A 16,126-nucleotide genomic window follows, 5' to 3' on the forward strand; every position below is an offset into this window, starting at 1 on the left:
CACCTGGCCCATGCTGGCAGGTTCTGCTCCTGGGCTGGCTACTTACTCCACCTGTGACCTATGGGAAAACGCCCAGCCTCCCCAAGCCTCAGATTCCTTACCTGCCAACATTTCTGCCTTTCTGGTAAAACTGTTTCATTTTGTTTACCCAGAAGATCTCTGGAATCACGTGCCCCATCCCCGGGGCATTGTTGACAACTGTTGTGAGACCAAGTGAGATTCCTCAAGGTAGGAAACTTGCAAAGCTCCCGCCACAGAATAGGTGTCATTGTTGAATGTCTCTTGGAAGGGCACTGCACCCTTTCCAGCTTTACCAAACCCGGCATGGGGCACACACTCAAATCTTGCTCTGCAGATGGAGACAGGCTGGGTCTCAGGTCATACACGTGAACATCCACGATGACTTTCAGTGCAGGTCTGAGAGCAGGACCAAGTCTCAAAGCCTGGAATTTCTGGATTTGAGGCTGCTCAGCTGCTGATAGGAACTTGCTGTCGAGTCATTTTCTCCTGTCATTTGAAAGTTTAGAACAGAAAACTTTCTGACTGATGACTATCTTCCTACAAAGACAGGATCGCTGAAACCATCCACAAGTTCAAAGAAGGAATGTCGAGAATGTGGGGGAAGGAGCTAGCTGCAGGCCTGGAAGGACTTTTTCCCTTTGGCTCTGAGCTCCTGAGTCACTTCCCTCCCACAGGCGCAGCGGACAGGTAACCTCTCAGATCTCTTACGCTCACCACAAAGACCCTGGCACAGGGGCCAAAGAGGCTTAAATACAGTTTCAAAAGCAACTAGTACCAAAAGGGTGTCTTTTACTTACAAATGATAAAATTACACCCCCCAAAATCCTGCCCTTTCTTTTAAAAAAAAAAAAAGCAAACAATTTATGCAAAGACTTTGAGGACTTATTAAAATTAGAAAATCTCATCTATATTTGAGATGCTCTGTTCAGTCAGAATAAAGGGAGTCAAGGGCTGCAGGATAGCTGGATGGGCCAGATGTTTACATCACTGGGGGCGTTGAGGGGGCAGTGGGCAGAGCTCCGGGCAGGAAGCAGCAGCCCTCTGCGGCGGCCGAAAGGGTTTAATGAAGAAATGCCCTGGAGGGCGGCAGCGTTGGGGGAACCCACCAGGGTTGCCGAGGGGCGCAGAGGAACAGCAGCAGGCCGCCCTGACCACCTTTAGAACCAGAGACACAAGGAGGAGGTATGGTCGCCCAAGTCCTGTGAATCCTTTGCAGTCCTGTCCGGCTGCATCACCGCTGGAAACGCTGCACAAAAGAGGGGTGACAACAGAAAAATGCTGACCTCCACCTGCTCCCACGAGCTGACCCCGACCAGCGTCGTCATCAGTCATGTGGGGAACCCAGGGCCTTCAGGGATCGGCCTCCAGAGGACAGGGCGGAGAATGGACCATGAGCAGGGTAGGTCCCTTCCACGCTCAAGTGACTCCTGTTTCATATAAAACGGAGGCCATGGTACCTGCTGTTAGCCTGCCGCAGATCAAGTGAGATTACGTGCTAACTGTGATTGCAGGAGAACCCATTTCAGTTTCGGAACAAGGAAAAAACAGGGGGTGCCTGTTTATTCTCAGTTATCAACACATTTCCCCTTTTGCCATTTTCTGGAAATGGGCAGTCTGGATTTCTCAGAACATCATAACCATCCAGGGACATTAATCCTCTCAGTGTGCCCCTCACCCCCTCCCCACCCTTCTATTTCAGACACGGGCCCCAGCCTGGAACGCCCCAAGGTCCCCTACCTTGGGTAGCTTCCAGCCATTCACCTGGGTTGTTTCTTGGCAGACACGGAGCCAAGCTCTGGAGAAAACAAGGGAGTCGAAATAACGGGAGTCAAGATTCCTGCTGGGTGATACCGTTTATTGGAAGGCAAACTCGCTTTCTCCAGGAGTTCACTTACATGGAGGTAGCTGCCTAAGATTGTCTCTTCCCGGTGACAAACCTAGGCAATCAAACCATACCCGAAAGCAGAAACCCAACAGAATAAGCCTATCGGCATTATCGGATGACACTCAGAAGCAGGAAAAAAAATTATAAAGCTATATGATGATTGTCTCTTCAGCATTGCATTTGGCCACATACTTGTTTATTAAATAAAATACTTTTTTTTCTTTTTAAACTAGCTAAAGAAAATACTCTCGAGTGGGGTTAGTTCTTAAAGCAACAAACAGAAAAAAATATATATGTGTACATAATAAAATCAAAGAATGACAGCGTGTCCGAGCTGGCAAGGACCTTGAGCTCTGGTCCTCAATCATTCCGTGTCATCTGCCGCTCTGAGAGCAGGCCTGTCAAGGTCACCATGGTAAGATGAGCTGGGACTTGAAAACATCTCTCTTCTCAGCTCCCAGGCTCGTGTTCCTCCCATCCTGGTGCACTGCATGCGTCCAGCTCACCGCCAGCCCCGTTACAGCGTAGGAGGGCGCATTTGTTGACATTTGTAACGCCCCAGTTTTAGGGTAAAGATGCAGATCTTCTGAATGCTGAGCTCTGTTCTCTTTTCACAGGCAGTTTGTTTCTTGCAGCCTGCCTCACGGCTACCGGAAGGAACTGGCCAGAATGAGAGGCAGACACTTTCTCACGAACCAAGACAGATGCTGACTCGCTCCCAAAGTTCTTGGGCCCCCAACTTTTCCCATCTCTAATCTGTAGTGATGAGCGGGCGGAAGCATTGCTGGGCAGGCTTCTTGGCAAACACCTAATGGTGGTGGAAGCAGCGGGGAACTCAACAACATATGAGAGTCGAAGAACCCCTGTGGGTTCCAGTGAGCCAGTCAACCAACCACAGGCTTGCTGCCTCCCCAAGAGGACAGAGGGCCTCCGGCGCTAGGTTTGAAGGGGCTCAGCCTCTGTGTTCGTTGGTGTGACTGTTGTCTATCACCCCCTCTCCCCTGACGGTGCTCCAGGAAGGGAGGGATTTTGATCCACTTTATTCACTGCTGTGTTCCCAGTGCCAAAGACTGGGATATCATGGATGTCCAATAAATATATGCTAAACGAATGAACGGCTAAAGGGAGGAATCTCTCCATACTCCAAATAAGCAAGCAGAGGCAAGAAGCACTCCACCCAGCAGAGGCAGAAGAGGGCGTGGCTCTTCTGCTCTGGGGGCCTCACCCATGGTGGCGGGGGTGGGGGGCGACGACACCTACCCATAAATGGGGCTGATCACTCTGAGTCCTGCTGGGTGGGCTCTGTGACCTGGGGTAGGTAGGGCACTGAGATGCCCTGCTCCCTGTGGCAACTGTCAGGGAGCGCTGGGGTCACAGGCCTCTTACCTACCAGGATATGCGGGGACACTGTGAGGTAGCTGAACACTCACTCACATGCACACAACTCGAAGGCTTCCCTCCCTGGCCACGGCCCTGACCAGCTGTGATTGGACCTGGCCTCTGTGTGTGCCTAGGGACCATCACGGTGGAGGTGACACCAGGAAGGCCAAGAGGAAGTGCCGAGATACCCAGCACCCTCCCAGTGCCTCCCTGAAATTCCATCCCAGCAACGTGGCCTTGCCCAGACCTCACCCAGTCCCAGTTACCTCCTGCCTGGTGCCGGCCGCTGTCCCTCAGTCCCAGAAGTCAGGATTCTTCCAGTTTGTACAGACATGCCTCTGTCTGACTTCTGCTTCCTTCCTCCCTTTCCTGACATAAACCTGAGCTCCTGTTCAACCTGCTTCTTGCCTACACATCCCCCCAGCTTTCAAGAACTTCCTCCTCTTCCACCTCCTCCTTCCTACCCACGCTCACACACACCTGCTTATCTCCTCTCCCTTCTTCCTGTCCCCATGCCCTTACTGCACAGCACACCTGCCTCTTCCTCAAGCCTAAGTCCGCGAACCTTGCTCCCAAGCCCTCGCAGTCCCCACCCGGCAACCACCCCGTCCAGGGACGGAGAGAGTGTATTTTGCAGGCGGGAGGAAAGGACCAAAAAGACACGACAGGAGGGCTCCACCCCCGCCCCCGGAAACCAACATCATTTGTCAAAAAACCGTACGTACATGTCTGCCCACTCCACCTGTGCAAAAGAAACTGCAGCTGGTGACTGGTATTGGTCCCAGCATGGTTCAAAAATTTTAACAAAATTCTAGATAAAATAAGCAACCAAGGACCACGGATACAAGTGACCTCTGACTTTCCCTCCCCCTCCATCAACAAGTTCTTTACCAAGACCACTTGAACTTCTCTTCTTAGGATTAACTGGCCCTTATCACCACGACAATTCCTTTTTCCAACTCTGATGCCCAGAGTGGTCTTTACCTTCTCCCTCTTGCCTCTGCTCAGTAATACTTAAAAATCTAGTAGCTTTGTATTTTTAAAAATAATACTCAATAGAGATGTGTGAACTTTACAAACAAGCCATCCCACGAAGCCTCTGCAACATTCCAAAACGGAACAGCAGCAGCGGTCTGTGAGAAGGTCTGATTTAAAATATGTACAGCCTACGCATCCTCCCCTCCCCTTCGCAATGGCTATTAAATAGGAACTAGCATTTTGGCCCCTTTTTCTTGACGGGGGCGCGGAGGGCAGAGAGGAGCAGCAATGCAGATGGCGCTGCAGACAGCTGTGCAGAACGGGGGCTCCATCCTGCCAAGTGGCTGCAGGCGTCTCAACGCATCCCCTGCAATAGCTGCTGTCTAAGCTACCAGAGCTGTGCGGCCATACAGATCCTAGGAGGACGTGACGTCACAGGGAGGAATTATCTGGTCCGCGAAGAGGAGGTGACGGCGCTCCCTTCCTCGCCTCCTGCTGCGGGCGGCTGCAGCCCCCTGGAAGTGGGCTCAGATCTGGCTGGCGGCGGTGCTGTCCTTGGGGAAGGCGTAGCTCAGCGGCGCCTCATAGAGGCTCCCCCCATCCGTGCTGAGGTCGTCGTCGTCGTCGCCGTCGTCCAGCACTTTGCTTGGCAGCTTCTTAAGTCTGCAAAACGACAGGCGTTATGTTTCCTGAACCTGGACCAGGGCTCACCTCTGATCTGGAGGCGAAGGGGTTCTAGGCGCCTGTCTCTCCACCCCAGCGAGTGGCATATAAGCACAAGAACTTAACTCGTCTGCACCTGTCAGTTCCTGCAGCAACAGGGTGCAAACTGCCCACCTGAGAGCACGGGAGGCTGCTGCTGACAGGGTGGGCTGGGCAGGGCTGGGGCAAGGTCAACAGTACTGATTTTTCCTTCTGCCTCAAGCTCCAATATGGCTCAGCAGGGTGCTGCCATAAATCCCATCTTAATTTAAAGTTTTATCATCTTGTTCACCATGGGTTGTTTGCATTAATTTTTATTTTTTTTTAATATTGCATCTTGATTATTGAGATTTTTGGCGCCCCCTTAAATTTTGCCCCCGAATGCCAGCCTGGGGCTGGGTTCTCGATAGACATGCCCTGTTGACAGGATTCTCAACAGGCTCCAGTCTTGTGGGCATTTATAAGAGAACTACCTGGGCAGCCAGCAAAAAGCCCCAGGTCACAGTCGGCCTCCAAGAAAGGCCCAGCTCCATGAATGGGTGTGAACTTAAACTCACCCCGTCACTCCAATGCCCCAGGCAGTGACCCTGAGGCAGGGAAAGCAACCCCCCACCTAATGCCCCCCATCCTTAGGGCCGTGGCAGGGGAGCTCGAGAGAGCAGCTCTCTCCGGAGACCAGGTTTGGGATATCCTAGTCCTCCTGAGAACACAAGCCACAACTTTATCTCATTTCTCCCTAACCCAGGAGTCCTAAGGGCTGGTCCAGGAGCTGCTCCCTACATGGTGGTGTGAGCTAGTCTGACCTGCTCTGAGCCTCAGGATGACAGGGACGATATCTGCCCGGCTGACGCCGGGGCAATGGTATGAGGATGACACATGTGACACCCTGAGTGGATACAGCCACTCTCACCCCTAGGATGGGATGACCCCAAAGGTGACAACAAGGGATCAGCTTGAGACAAAGGAGTGGGAGAGCTCTGAAAGCATCGGGCTCCCCTCAAATGTCAGGGCCACCACGGCCCCGGGGGGGTCGCCGCACTTGCCCACCTTAAGTCCTTCTTCATGGAATTTAGCTGCCCCTGCAGCTGCTCGTTCACGTCCATCTGTTCCTCCAGCTCCCTCTGCAGCTTCTTCTTAGAACTTTCCAGTCTGTCTATTTCCTCCTCAGCCTCCTCCACCTGTCGCTTCATCGCTTTCAAGCGCAAGCTCAGCTGCAGTGGGAAGGCAGGCTGTGAGCCAGCGGGTCGCCCGGCCCAGCACGGAGAGGCCAGTGGTCCAGCCTCCTTCTCTCCAAGCAACCAAGGTATGGCAAAGGGGGCAACCAGCCTCATGGGAAAGTGGAGATGAGACTCTTAAGACAGAAAATTCTACTTTTTAAAAGCCAAGTTCAGGGTCTGAAGTTTGCTGAAATCCCCTACTAAAGTGGGCTCTAAAGGCCCCATTCCATGATGTAAGGGGTGGAGTGGAAAGGGCGGACTCAGTCCACTCAACTTCACCGCCTGCCTGCCCGCCGAGGCCTCCCCTCCCTCTCGCTTCCCCAGCCCGAGACATTAAATCTCAAACGAACTCGCAGAGGGTCCCGCACCTGGTCCTTCTGATCCGTCAGCGACAGGTGCTCGTCGTCTACCTGCATCACTAGCTCTTTCACCTTCCGCTCCAGCCGGCGGTTGCTAAGCTGGAGGCTGGCCCGGTCCCTGGAAGAGCGGGGGAAGCAGAACAGGGGACCGTCTCAGCCCAGCCCCACAGGAGGCCAGCCCAGGGCTGTCTGGTAGACGCAGGGTCAGGGAGACTCACAGGTGTACAGCAGGACAGCACTGCTCATTGGACAGATGAGGAAACAGGGGCTCTGAGAGGGGGAGGGACTTTGCCCAAGGCTGCAGAGCCAGAGAGAGGCTGAGCCAGAGCCAGACCTGCCCTGAGTTCTCCCAGTCCTGCGCTTTACTTGGTAAGGCAGTGCATCATAGACTGCCAGGCTGTGAATGTTTGGAGTTTACTCCAGGCTGCCCTGGAGTAAAAAGGCCCAGTCCCAAAAGTCTTACTGAAAATGGAAAATGTAAAGTGCTCTATGCACACATACCCACACTGCTTCTAGGAAGGTGAGGGGCCATGAGTAAGAACTGAGGCTGGGGGCTTCCCTGGTGGTGCAGTGGTTAAGAATCTGCCTGCCAAGGCAGGGGACGTGGGTTCGAGCCCTGGTCCGGGAGGATCCCACGTGCCACAGAGCAGCTAAGCCCGTGTGCCACAACTACTGAGCCCGTGAGCCACAACTACTGAGCCCACGCTCTAGAGCCCATGAGCCACAACTACTGAGCCCGTGCTCTGGAGCCCGCAAGCCACAACTACTGAGCCCAGGCTCTACAGCCCATGAGCCACAACTACTGAGCCCTCACTCTAGAGCCCACAAGCCACGACTACTGAACCTGCGTGCCACAACTGCTGAAGTCCGCGCACCTAGAGCCCCTGTTCCACAACAAGAGAGGCCACCACAACAAGAGAGGCCACTGCGACGAGAAGCTGGCACGCCACGGCGAGGAGTGGCCCCCGCTCGCCGCAATTAGAGAAAGCCCGCACGCAGCAGCGGAGACCCAATGCAGCCAAAAATAAAAATAAACTAAAAAAAAAAAAAAAAAAAAAAAGAACCGAGGCTGGTCAAGCTTAACCCAGTACTGGCCCTCAGGCTGTGGTCTGAGAACAAGCTGTAGAGAATCACTTGTAGTCATCTGATCCTGTGTCCCTTCCACCCACATGCCCATCTCTGACAGATGGCCACTCAGCCTCTGCTTGAATATACCTGGCCCCCCAGAGCAGAGACAGCCCCCTTACCTCTATTCCAGCTCAAACTCAGTAGCTGACAAGGCAGCCTGTCCTATTTAAGGCATGGGGAAAGGAGCAGCTAAGAACTGAGCAGTGGGGAGTCCCAAGTTTTAGTCCTGCTACATCAATATTCTGCCAGGCTACCTTCCTCAAGTCATTTACTTTGGTGGGTCTCAGTTTTCTCATCTATAAAATGGAAACAATTTTCCAGCAAGGTTGTACTTGCTCTGCCTTCCTCACAGGCTTTCGAGGATGGGAAGAGATACAAGTGTGAAAGCACTTTGTAATGTGATGCCCACTGCCCACCAGGGCCTCTGTACCACGGCTGAGCCCGGCTCACCTCTCCTCGCTCTCCAGACGGTCCTCCAGCTCTGCGATCCTGGCCTCCATCTGCACCACCAGCCCCTCTTTGCTGGACCTGTAGGAACCTTCCAGGTGGATAATCCGGCTCTTTAAGTCCTTGTTCTGGAATTAGACAGGGAGGCCGTGAGGGGCTGTGTCTGCCGCACCCTCTGTGCAGAGCAGAGCAGAACACAGGGTGGGGCAGTGTTTGGTCGGTGACTGAGGTAAGCCTGCTTTCCACCTTAGGATGTGTGGCCCCAGGAGACCTGGGGATGTATCCAGGGAAAAGCTTTGCACTCATGTCCTGGCAAGCCAAAAGAAGAGATTCTATCACATTGCTTATAAGCCTGAGTGAAATCTTTGCATGTCCTAAGACTACTGAATGTCAGACAAATGAGGCTGACCTTGGCCTTTTACAAAACCTACTGGGGTGGGGGACTTCCCTGGAGGTCCAGTGGTTAAGACTCTAGGTTTCCATTGCAGGGGGTGTGCGTTTGAGCCCTGGTCGGGGAACTAAGATCCCACGTGCTATGCGGCACGGCCAAAATAAATAAATAAATAAACCTATTGGGGCGGGACAGGAGAAATAGGCTCCTTCAGCAATATCATACATCATACTCGGTGAAGAACATACATGAATGGCATGTAAAAGAAATAGTGATTCAAGTAAGGTTTGTTAGCAACTGCTGCATCTGAGGACACTGGTTCTTTATTATTCTCCTTTCATTCGAATTTAGCCCTCTTTAGGATCTAGAAACAACACTTGCAATTCTACCTCTCCCCAGCTGCTAAACTTACAAGCACACTTAATATTGTGGGAATAACCTCTCTGGAAAAGGCCTTAGAAACACCTGTACCTCTCAGGTGAGTTACTCTGCAGAGTTCTTCGGGGTTCTGTGCAAAGAAGGCTCAACCAAGGGGCTCTAATCCAAAGCCATGGGCGGCGGGGGGTGGGGGGGAGGGAAGGGAAGGGTTCATGGGGCCAGCTGCCCTCACCTGTCTCTCCAGGGAAATCTTGTCACACTCTAAGTCTTGCTTCACGGCTCGCTCCTGAAGTAGCTCGTTCCGCATCTGCTCCATCTACACCACACAGTGCAAAAGCCCAGAGGTTAGAGGGGGTGTTCCTATAGCCTTTGTGCTGAAATGGTTCGCAGGTATGAATTCCAACAACCAACTCAGCTCCTCTTGATGACGGGGGCCTCCTACCTTCTCCTCATGAATACTGGAGCTGTCCCTTAGATATTCTTGAGTTCTCAACGATTGCAACAATAATGATACAAATACCAATAATAGTCAAAGTTAACCCTGCCGTTATGGGTTGAATCGTGTCCCCTCCAAAAAGATATATTAAAGTCCTAACCCGTAGAACCTCAGATGTGACCTTATTTGGAAATAGGATCTCCACAGAGGGAATCAAGTTAAACTGAGGTCATTAGGGCGGGCTCGAATCCAGTATGACCGGTGTCCTTATAAAAAGGGGAAGTTTGAATGCAGAGACAGACATGCACAGAGGCAAGACAGAGACACAGGGAGAATGCCACGTGAAGACGGAGGATTGGAGTGAGGCATCTACAAGTGAAGGAGCACCAAAGATTGCCAGCAAACTACCAGAAGCTAGGAAGAAGCAAGGAAGGATTCTCCTACAGGTCTGGAGGGAGTACGACCCTGTTGACACTTTGCTTTCAGGCTTTTGGCCTCCAGAACTTGAGACAACACATTTTTGTTGTTCTAGGCCACCTAGTTTACGGTACTGATACTTTGTTACAGCAGCCCTAGGGAACCGCTACACCTGTTCAGCACTCCACCTGTACTATCCTACGACATCCCCACAACAAGCCTGTGACGCAGGTAATACCATCTCTGCTGAGGACATCAGGGCTTGGAGAAGTTAATCAACTTGGATCATGACCAACCATCCCAGCCTGCCCAGGACTGAGGATGTGCTCAGGCCATGTGACTCTGAACGCTAAAACTGAGGGAGTCCCAGGCAAACTGGGATGAGTCAGTCACCCAACTTGCCAGGGATCTACACAAGTAGTAACAGGGGAAGCTAGTGTTCCCCTGAGCTGCTGGCTGCTGCATTACAAGTCTGAGCTTCAGCAAAGGCTTCTGCAGTCAGCATATCTCAGATGCTGCTAGATTTCTCCCTTCTTATGCCAAAAACAGAAGTCAGCAAGAACACTCCAGGTGTCCTGCCAAAGGCTAAGCCTCACCAAGGATTTCTTCTATAGTAATAGCAAATGAGCCTAGCTGAGCAGCATCTGGAAAGAAACCCTGTCGCCTGCCTATCGGTTATCTCCATTCCCCATCCCCAGTGGGCCACAGCAACCGTGAAATGCACTTCAGAGGCAGAGGCCCCAGACCCTGTTCCCAGGACCGTCCAGCAGAGGGCAGCCTGAAGAAGCCCAGAGAACTAAGAAGGTGAGCCAGGAAAATAAAACTGCCTGTTCCTTCTGAAGGCCGGGGGTGTGCACACAGGAGTCCCTGGATGCCTGGGGAGCACGTGTAACAGTCTCGCCCTGACCAGCCTTGACTTGGATTTTCACCGCCTGTACAAGCACCCTCGTAAAACATAAGCTCACCCCCTTCCCTGCCATCCACCTGGAGTGCAAGACCTGAGGAATAACGAGAGGAGACGCCACCACGATGGGCTAGACTTGCATCTCCCACTGTCCCGACCACAGCGTATGCGCGGAATGACAAGCAGAGTGGTGTGGCTGGCCCAGAGTGGGTGACAGGGAGTGGTAAGGAACGGGGCTGGCGATGGGCAGGGCTGGGACGTGGAGAGCCCGGTACCCCGGGAGGAAGCCGAGACCCTGCCCACAGAGGAGGGTGAACCTGTGTGGTGGTCCCCCAAAAAAGTTCACATTTTTGCCTTTCTGACTGGCAGGCTTCTAAGTCACAGGGGTTCCGAATTTTACAGCAGAGTACACTGAGGTCCAGGGCAGTTACCCACACATCGGGAGGGAGCGGGATCAGAACACAGGCCGTGCCTACTCATGGCCCACTCCCTCACCTGCTCTGGCTCTCTAGACTAACTCAGTGAAAAGGCTTCGAAGAGACTTAGGGTCTAACATACAGCTGTCACGTAAAAACCAAGATCCGGGAGGCAGCTGGTCTCCTTAGGGCATCCTTGTACGCAGCAGGGGAAAACATGCCAGCCGTGCACAGGTCAGCAGGCAGAGCACATAAAACTCCTCCCTCGGCTCCACGCCCCCGCCTGGCCCCGGGCCCTGGAGAATCACATGCTGCCAAGAGGGCCCTGCACAATTCCTCTAGCTGCTCTAGGAGCACCAGGTCCACGGGTAATGAATGCAGCCTCACAGCCCCGCTCCGAGCACGGCTGTGAACCAGCCAACAGCCCTACAGAGGTCGTCAGCACGGCTGGGCCACGGGACCACGATGTGCCTCCTGGGGGAAACTGTTCTGTTCACGCCCGCTGGGCAGAGGCCAGGACCTCACTGAGGACACGGCTAAACTTTCACCACGACGGGAAGCAATTACACAGACAGGGAGCAATGGCCCAGCTTCTCTTCCTGGCTCTGCACCCACCTGCATGTGACCTTGGTCGCCTCACCTCTGGGATGTGGACTCCTCATTTCTAAACAAGGAAGCTGAACAAGGCGGCCTGTAGGCCCTTGGAGCTGGCCTACAATGCAGTGAAAGCACATTCGGTGCCTCCCGCCCCCCGTGCGGCGCTGTGCGGCCCTCCTTCTAAGGCCCCCGTCTCCATCTTTCAGCTACAGTAGCCATTCCATGTCTCCAGACCTTTAGGGGCGTCCCCAGAAAAGACCCACTCAGCCAGGGTGAGAGCGGGTGTGTGTTTGTGAACACATATGTTTGTGTGCCGGGGGAGGGGTGGTCTTGGAATGATGGGGTGGGCCCATGCATTCGTTCAGACTGTATTATCAGCCCTAGGCTGGACATCGTGACAGTACCTGACCTCATTATAGGCTCGTGCGGGGACAAATGAACAAGCCCTGTCCCTGTGGTCAGTGTCACTGCAATGGGGAAGGACAGCATGCTGGCACGGGGTACACGGCAGTGGTCACAGCCCAGACTGGGAGGGTCAAGGAAATTCTCCAGAGCAAGAGACGCTGAGCTGAGATCTGAGAGCTGAGTGGGAGGTCAGAGTCAGGCAGGGCGGGGACGGGGCAGGAGAGGAAGTGCAGCTCTCCTAGCCAGGGACCACTAATGAGAAAAGGCAGGAGTTAAGAAAGAGGAAGGGAGCGCTGGAAGAATCGAGAGCACTGAGGTGGACACGCGGGGAGGCAAGGGGACGGGTTAAGAGCTCAGGTGGCGAGGTAGACAGGGAGCAGTCACACGGGGCCCGTTATAATATTGTGACCACAGCGAACATCTGCATTGCACTTAACAAAAGTAAGTCTGGAGCATTTTTATAGCGTTATCTCATTTCATCCTCACCACCACCTGATGAGGCAGGTACTATGAACATCCCTAGGTACCCCTAGAGTCCAGGGGAGTTTGCAGATACAGGTGTGGAGACTGGGTGATGCCAGCTGAAGCCACAGGACAAATGAGCTCACCAAGGAGAAGTGCATGAAGAATGAGGAGGCTCCAGAACCGTGCCCTGGGAAGGCCTCCCCGCTCCGCTTTGTTAGGGGAGGTATGGAGAAAACCAGGACACTGACCTGCTGCAAAGGCCCAGAAGGGCGAGGACAGAGGAAAATGCATCTAGGTTGGCCAGGAGGATGGCTCTGGGAGGCTCAGCAGAGAAGGGAGAGACAGGGAAGCCCCTCTTCTCTAGAACCGCAGCGTGACAGATGACAGCTCTGACCCGAGGGCTGAGGAGCTCAAGTAAGGGGTTTGCAAGACACATGCCCACAGCTGTTAGCAGACCGAGGGGGAGAATCACCGGGGAGGAAACAGTTACAGGTGATGGACTGTAGCGGGACGGGAGTGTGACAGGAGACTGTCCGGTGAGGGGGGGAGGGAGGGATGCAGGCCCACACTGGGGGCAGCACGGGAGTGGGAGAGAGCCCAGGAGAGGGACGGTAAGCCAGGGCTCGGGGGGGAGGCTCCTGTAGCTCGGAGGCCCAGGACGGAGCAGGAAGGGAAGGGAGATGATTTCCCCAAAAGTTAAGGGATAAGGAAGACCTGGAGGCTTGTCGAGAGAGAGGAAGAGAGAAAGAGAGAAATTTAGTTGCTGGGGGGTGTGAGGCCAAAACCCACCAGAAGACAATAAAAGGCCGTGGGGGCAGAGGCCAGGGGCTCGTTGCAGCTGTACAGCAACTGTGTGAGGAGCCACTCAGTGACTTCCACAGCTGTGCTCCAGGCCTGGGGGAGGAGGAGGGAAACAGAAAGAACTGAGAGCCCCTGGCGACAGGTGCGGAGTGACTACGAGTGTCCACGCCTGAGCCTGTTAATCCTCCCAGGACTCTCTGAGGCAGACGTTACCACCCCCATTTTCCAGCTGGGAGGTTCGGGACTGGTGGGCATTCCCTTCTCTGCCAACCTCCCAGGTCCCTCAGTGAAGGGCAAAACCTAGAAGTAGGAGGAGTTCTGGGGGGGCCTTTGGAGCCTAAAAGGAAGAAGCACCTCCAGTGGCATGAGGCAGAGAAGCACTGTGGAGGGATTTAAAGATTGCCAAGGGGTCCACGGCACCGGGCCCGGGCTGGGGTTCAGGACAAACTTAAAGAAGCGGCCACTGGCCAAAGACTTGCTCTCTCAGGGCTACTGACTGGAAATTCTGGATCCTGCCAGGAAATGAGCCTCCCAGTACAGAGGGGCACTCAGGAAGCAGCATCCCGGAGGTCTCCGCAGGTTCAAGACCTCCCAGGAGTGCCCCAGGCCAGTGTGAGTCTCCAAAGGAAAAACAAAGCAAAACAGTAATTATTTATACCCCACCACATCCCCTCAAAAGATGGCTATTAAAATGGAAGTGTAAAATAAATCAGAGTGAAGAACAGGAAGGAACAAATGTGAGACCATAAAACTTAACAGTTACTGTCACCGGACAGTCAATTTTCCCTCAGTCTTTTGGCAAACATGATAGGCTTCCTTCAGTTCTTCAGAAAGGAGAGCCAGACACTGAATTCTAAAATAAATACACCAGCTGTACACCTGAAACTAACACAACATTGTTAATCAACTGTACTCCAATATAAAATAAAAACTTAAAAAATAAATTGTGAAATAAACAAATTAAAAAAAAAAAAAAACCATGCAGAGCCGTACACAAGGAATACCATGTGGTGTTATGAACAATACCCCCAAGGATGGGTTTCACCATAAACCCCAAGTGTTTCAGTCGAGTTCCTCAATACTGTGATCCCCAGGAATGGCCCCGTGACTCATGAATATTCCAAATCAGATTCTTCTCACCCTGAGCCCACACTGGGACCAAAAAAAAAAAAAAAAAAAGAGAGAGAGAGAGAAATGGCCTCTGGCTTAGCCAGTTTCCTCCTTTGGACCAGGGAAGTAAATCTGAGGCTGAGAAAACATTTATGTAAGCTTAGCGCTTTACGTTGCTGTTTACCCTTCAACTATATTAAATAGACCAAACAAAAACTTTCCAGTCGAATTAAAAACAGAAGGGGAGCTGAAGGCAACAGTTATCACAGCTGGATTGAAAGAATGCTAAACCCTGAGCATGTTGATCGGAAATAACAGTATCAGATTCCAGTGGGTTTATGTCAGAGGCACCCGTGACCTGAGCCAGCTCTCAGGATGAGAAGCAGCTGCCTTCCGGGTTAATGAAAAGCCAGAGATATGTACGATCGCGAATAATAATATTTAACCCCATCACCTGTGTTTACTATTGGGCTGTAAAGGGGATGGTGAGCACACACTCTTGGCTAGTACTAAAAAGGATACTCAGTCACAAGAAAGGAAAATTATGATAAACCAACTGTACACACTGGGTTTTTTAGTAGTCTTTACAATAGGAGGCAGTTCTGAGACCAGGAATATTTTAATTAAAGAAGAAAAAAAAAGAAAGAAAGAAATCCCATGCTGATCTTTCACATGCTGACTGCAAAGCAGCCTCACTTCCCAGGCTCATATTCTGGTGGTTGCATCCCCCTGGTACAGACTGAGGAGCAGGTGTGAGCCAGCCAGCCGGGAGCAGTTCCTGAAAAGGACTGCAGAAGCCTGCAACTTTATCCACTGGGATTTACCCGGCAGTTGCCAAGGCAACAGGGCAGCTCTCGAATTGGTACTTTTCCTCTTGCCTGCTGGCTGCCTGGGTTGAACAAATGGTCTTTCCACTGGGCTGGGTTATCCTGGCCTCCGTGGCCAAGAGAACACCTCTCCATCTCGGGCCAGATCTACTGTTAACTGTAGGCACTCAGCCACCAGCAGTCACACAGCAGTGCCCAAGGAGCTAGAACGTCAGCCTGTGGGACACACTGAAAACACCAGGCTGGGCCATCTGAATCCTGGACTCAGGAGCAGGGTCAGGAGAGGATCAGGTGAAAATAAATCCTCACTCATATTAAGAGACACTGTGGCATTATTTTTAACTTGGGCACAGAGACCCAAACATTTGGGGCGTTTTTACCACCCTCACTGTCCGATGCTGGGATGATGGGAACAGGTGGGAGGTGGTGGGCTTTGGGCTCCACACTTCTTACAAGCCTCGAGACCCTAAGCAGCCACTTAGCCTCGTGAGCCCTGAAAACAACAAGAGAAAGCATGCAAGGCACGGGCACAGCGCCCAGCACCTGGAGAACCCTCAGCAAGGACGGCAAATATCGTAAAGGGAAACACGGTTTTAGAGGAAGGAGAGGAAAAAGGACTTCTCTGGATTTAAACAGACCAAAAGCCAGTAAAGCACCCACTATTTTATTCAAATTTCCTTCAACTTTAAGAATATCCTGGGGGGTGGGATGAATTGGGAGGCTGGGATTGACATACACACACTACTATGTATAAAATAGGTAACTAATGAGAACCTACTGTACAGCACAAGGAATTCTACTCAATGCTCTGTGGTGACCTAAATGGGAAGGAAATCCAAAAAAGAGGGGATATATGTACACA

General features: G+C 52.5%; 2 protein-coding genes across 12 annotated transcripts in view; both read right to left on the reverse strand.

Annotated features, from left to right (window-relative positions):
• Nucleotides 1-1,848, reverse strand: part of MYZAP (myocardial zonula adherens protein) — a 135,961-nt gene extending 134,113 nt beyond the window's left edge. For all 9 annotated transcript variants that reach the window (XR_009500816.1, XR_009500818.1, XR_009500817.1 and 6 more), the window contains exons 1-2: nt 1,759-1,848; nt 102-1,267 (exon numbers count right to left, since the gene is read on the reverse strand). The gene's annotated coding sequence lies outside the window, so the exon portion shown is untranslated. The remainder of the gene's footprint in view (nt 1-101; nt 1,268-1,758) is intronic.
• Nucleotides 1,849-1,855: 7 nt separating this feature from the next.
• The window catches only part of CGNL1 (cingulin like 1), a 154,481-nt gene continuing 140,210 nt past the window's right edge, over nt 1,856-16,126 (reverse strand). For all 3 annotated transcript variants that reach the window (XM_059913184.1, XM_059913182.1, XM_059913183.1), the window contains 5 exons: nt 9,119-9,202; nt 8,121-8,245; nt 6,552-6,660; nt 6,014-6,177; nt 1,856-4,927 (listed from right to left, as the gene is read on the reverse strand). In XM_059913184.1, coding sequence (XP_059769167.1) covers nt 4,792-4,927; nt 6,014-6,177; nt 6,552-6,660; nt 8,121-8,245; nt 9,119-9,202 — 618 coding nt within the window. In that variant the 3' untranslated portion in view covers nt 1,856-4,791. The remainder of the gene's footprint in view (nt 4,928-6,013; nt 6,178-6,551; nt 6,661-8,120; nt 8,246-9,118; nt 9,203-16,126) is intronic.

The sequence above is a fragment of the Balaenoptera ricei genome, chromosome 2 (genome assembly GCF_028023285.1).
Source record: "Balaenoptera ricei isolate mBalRic1 chromosome 2, mBalRic1.hap2, whole genome shotgun sequence".
Taxonomy (NCBI): Eukaryota; Metazoa; Chordata; class Mammalia; order Artiodactyla; family Balaenopteridae; genus Balaenoptera; species Balaenoptera ricei.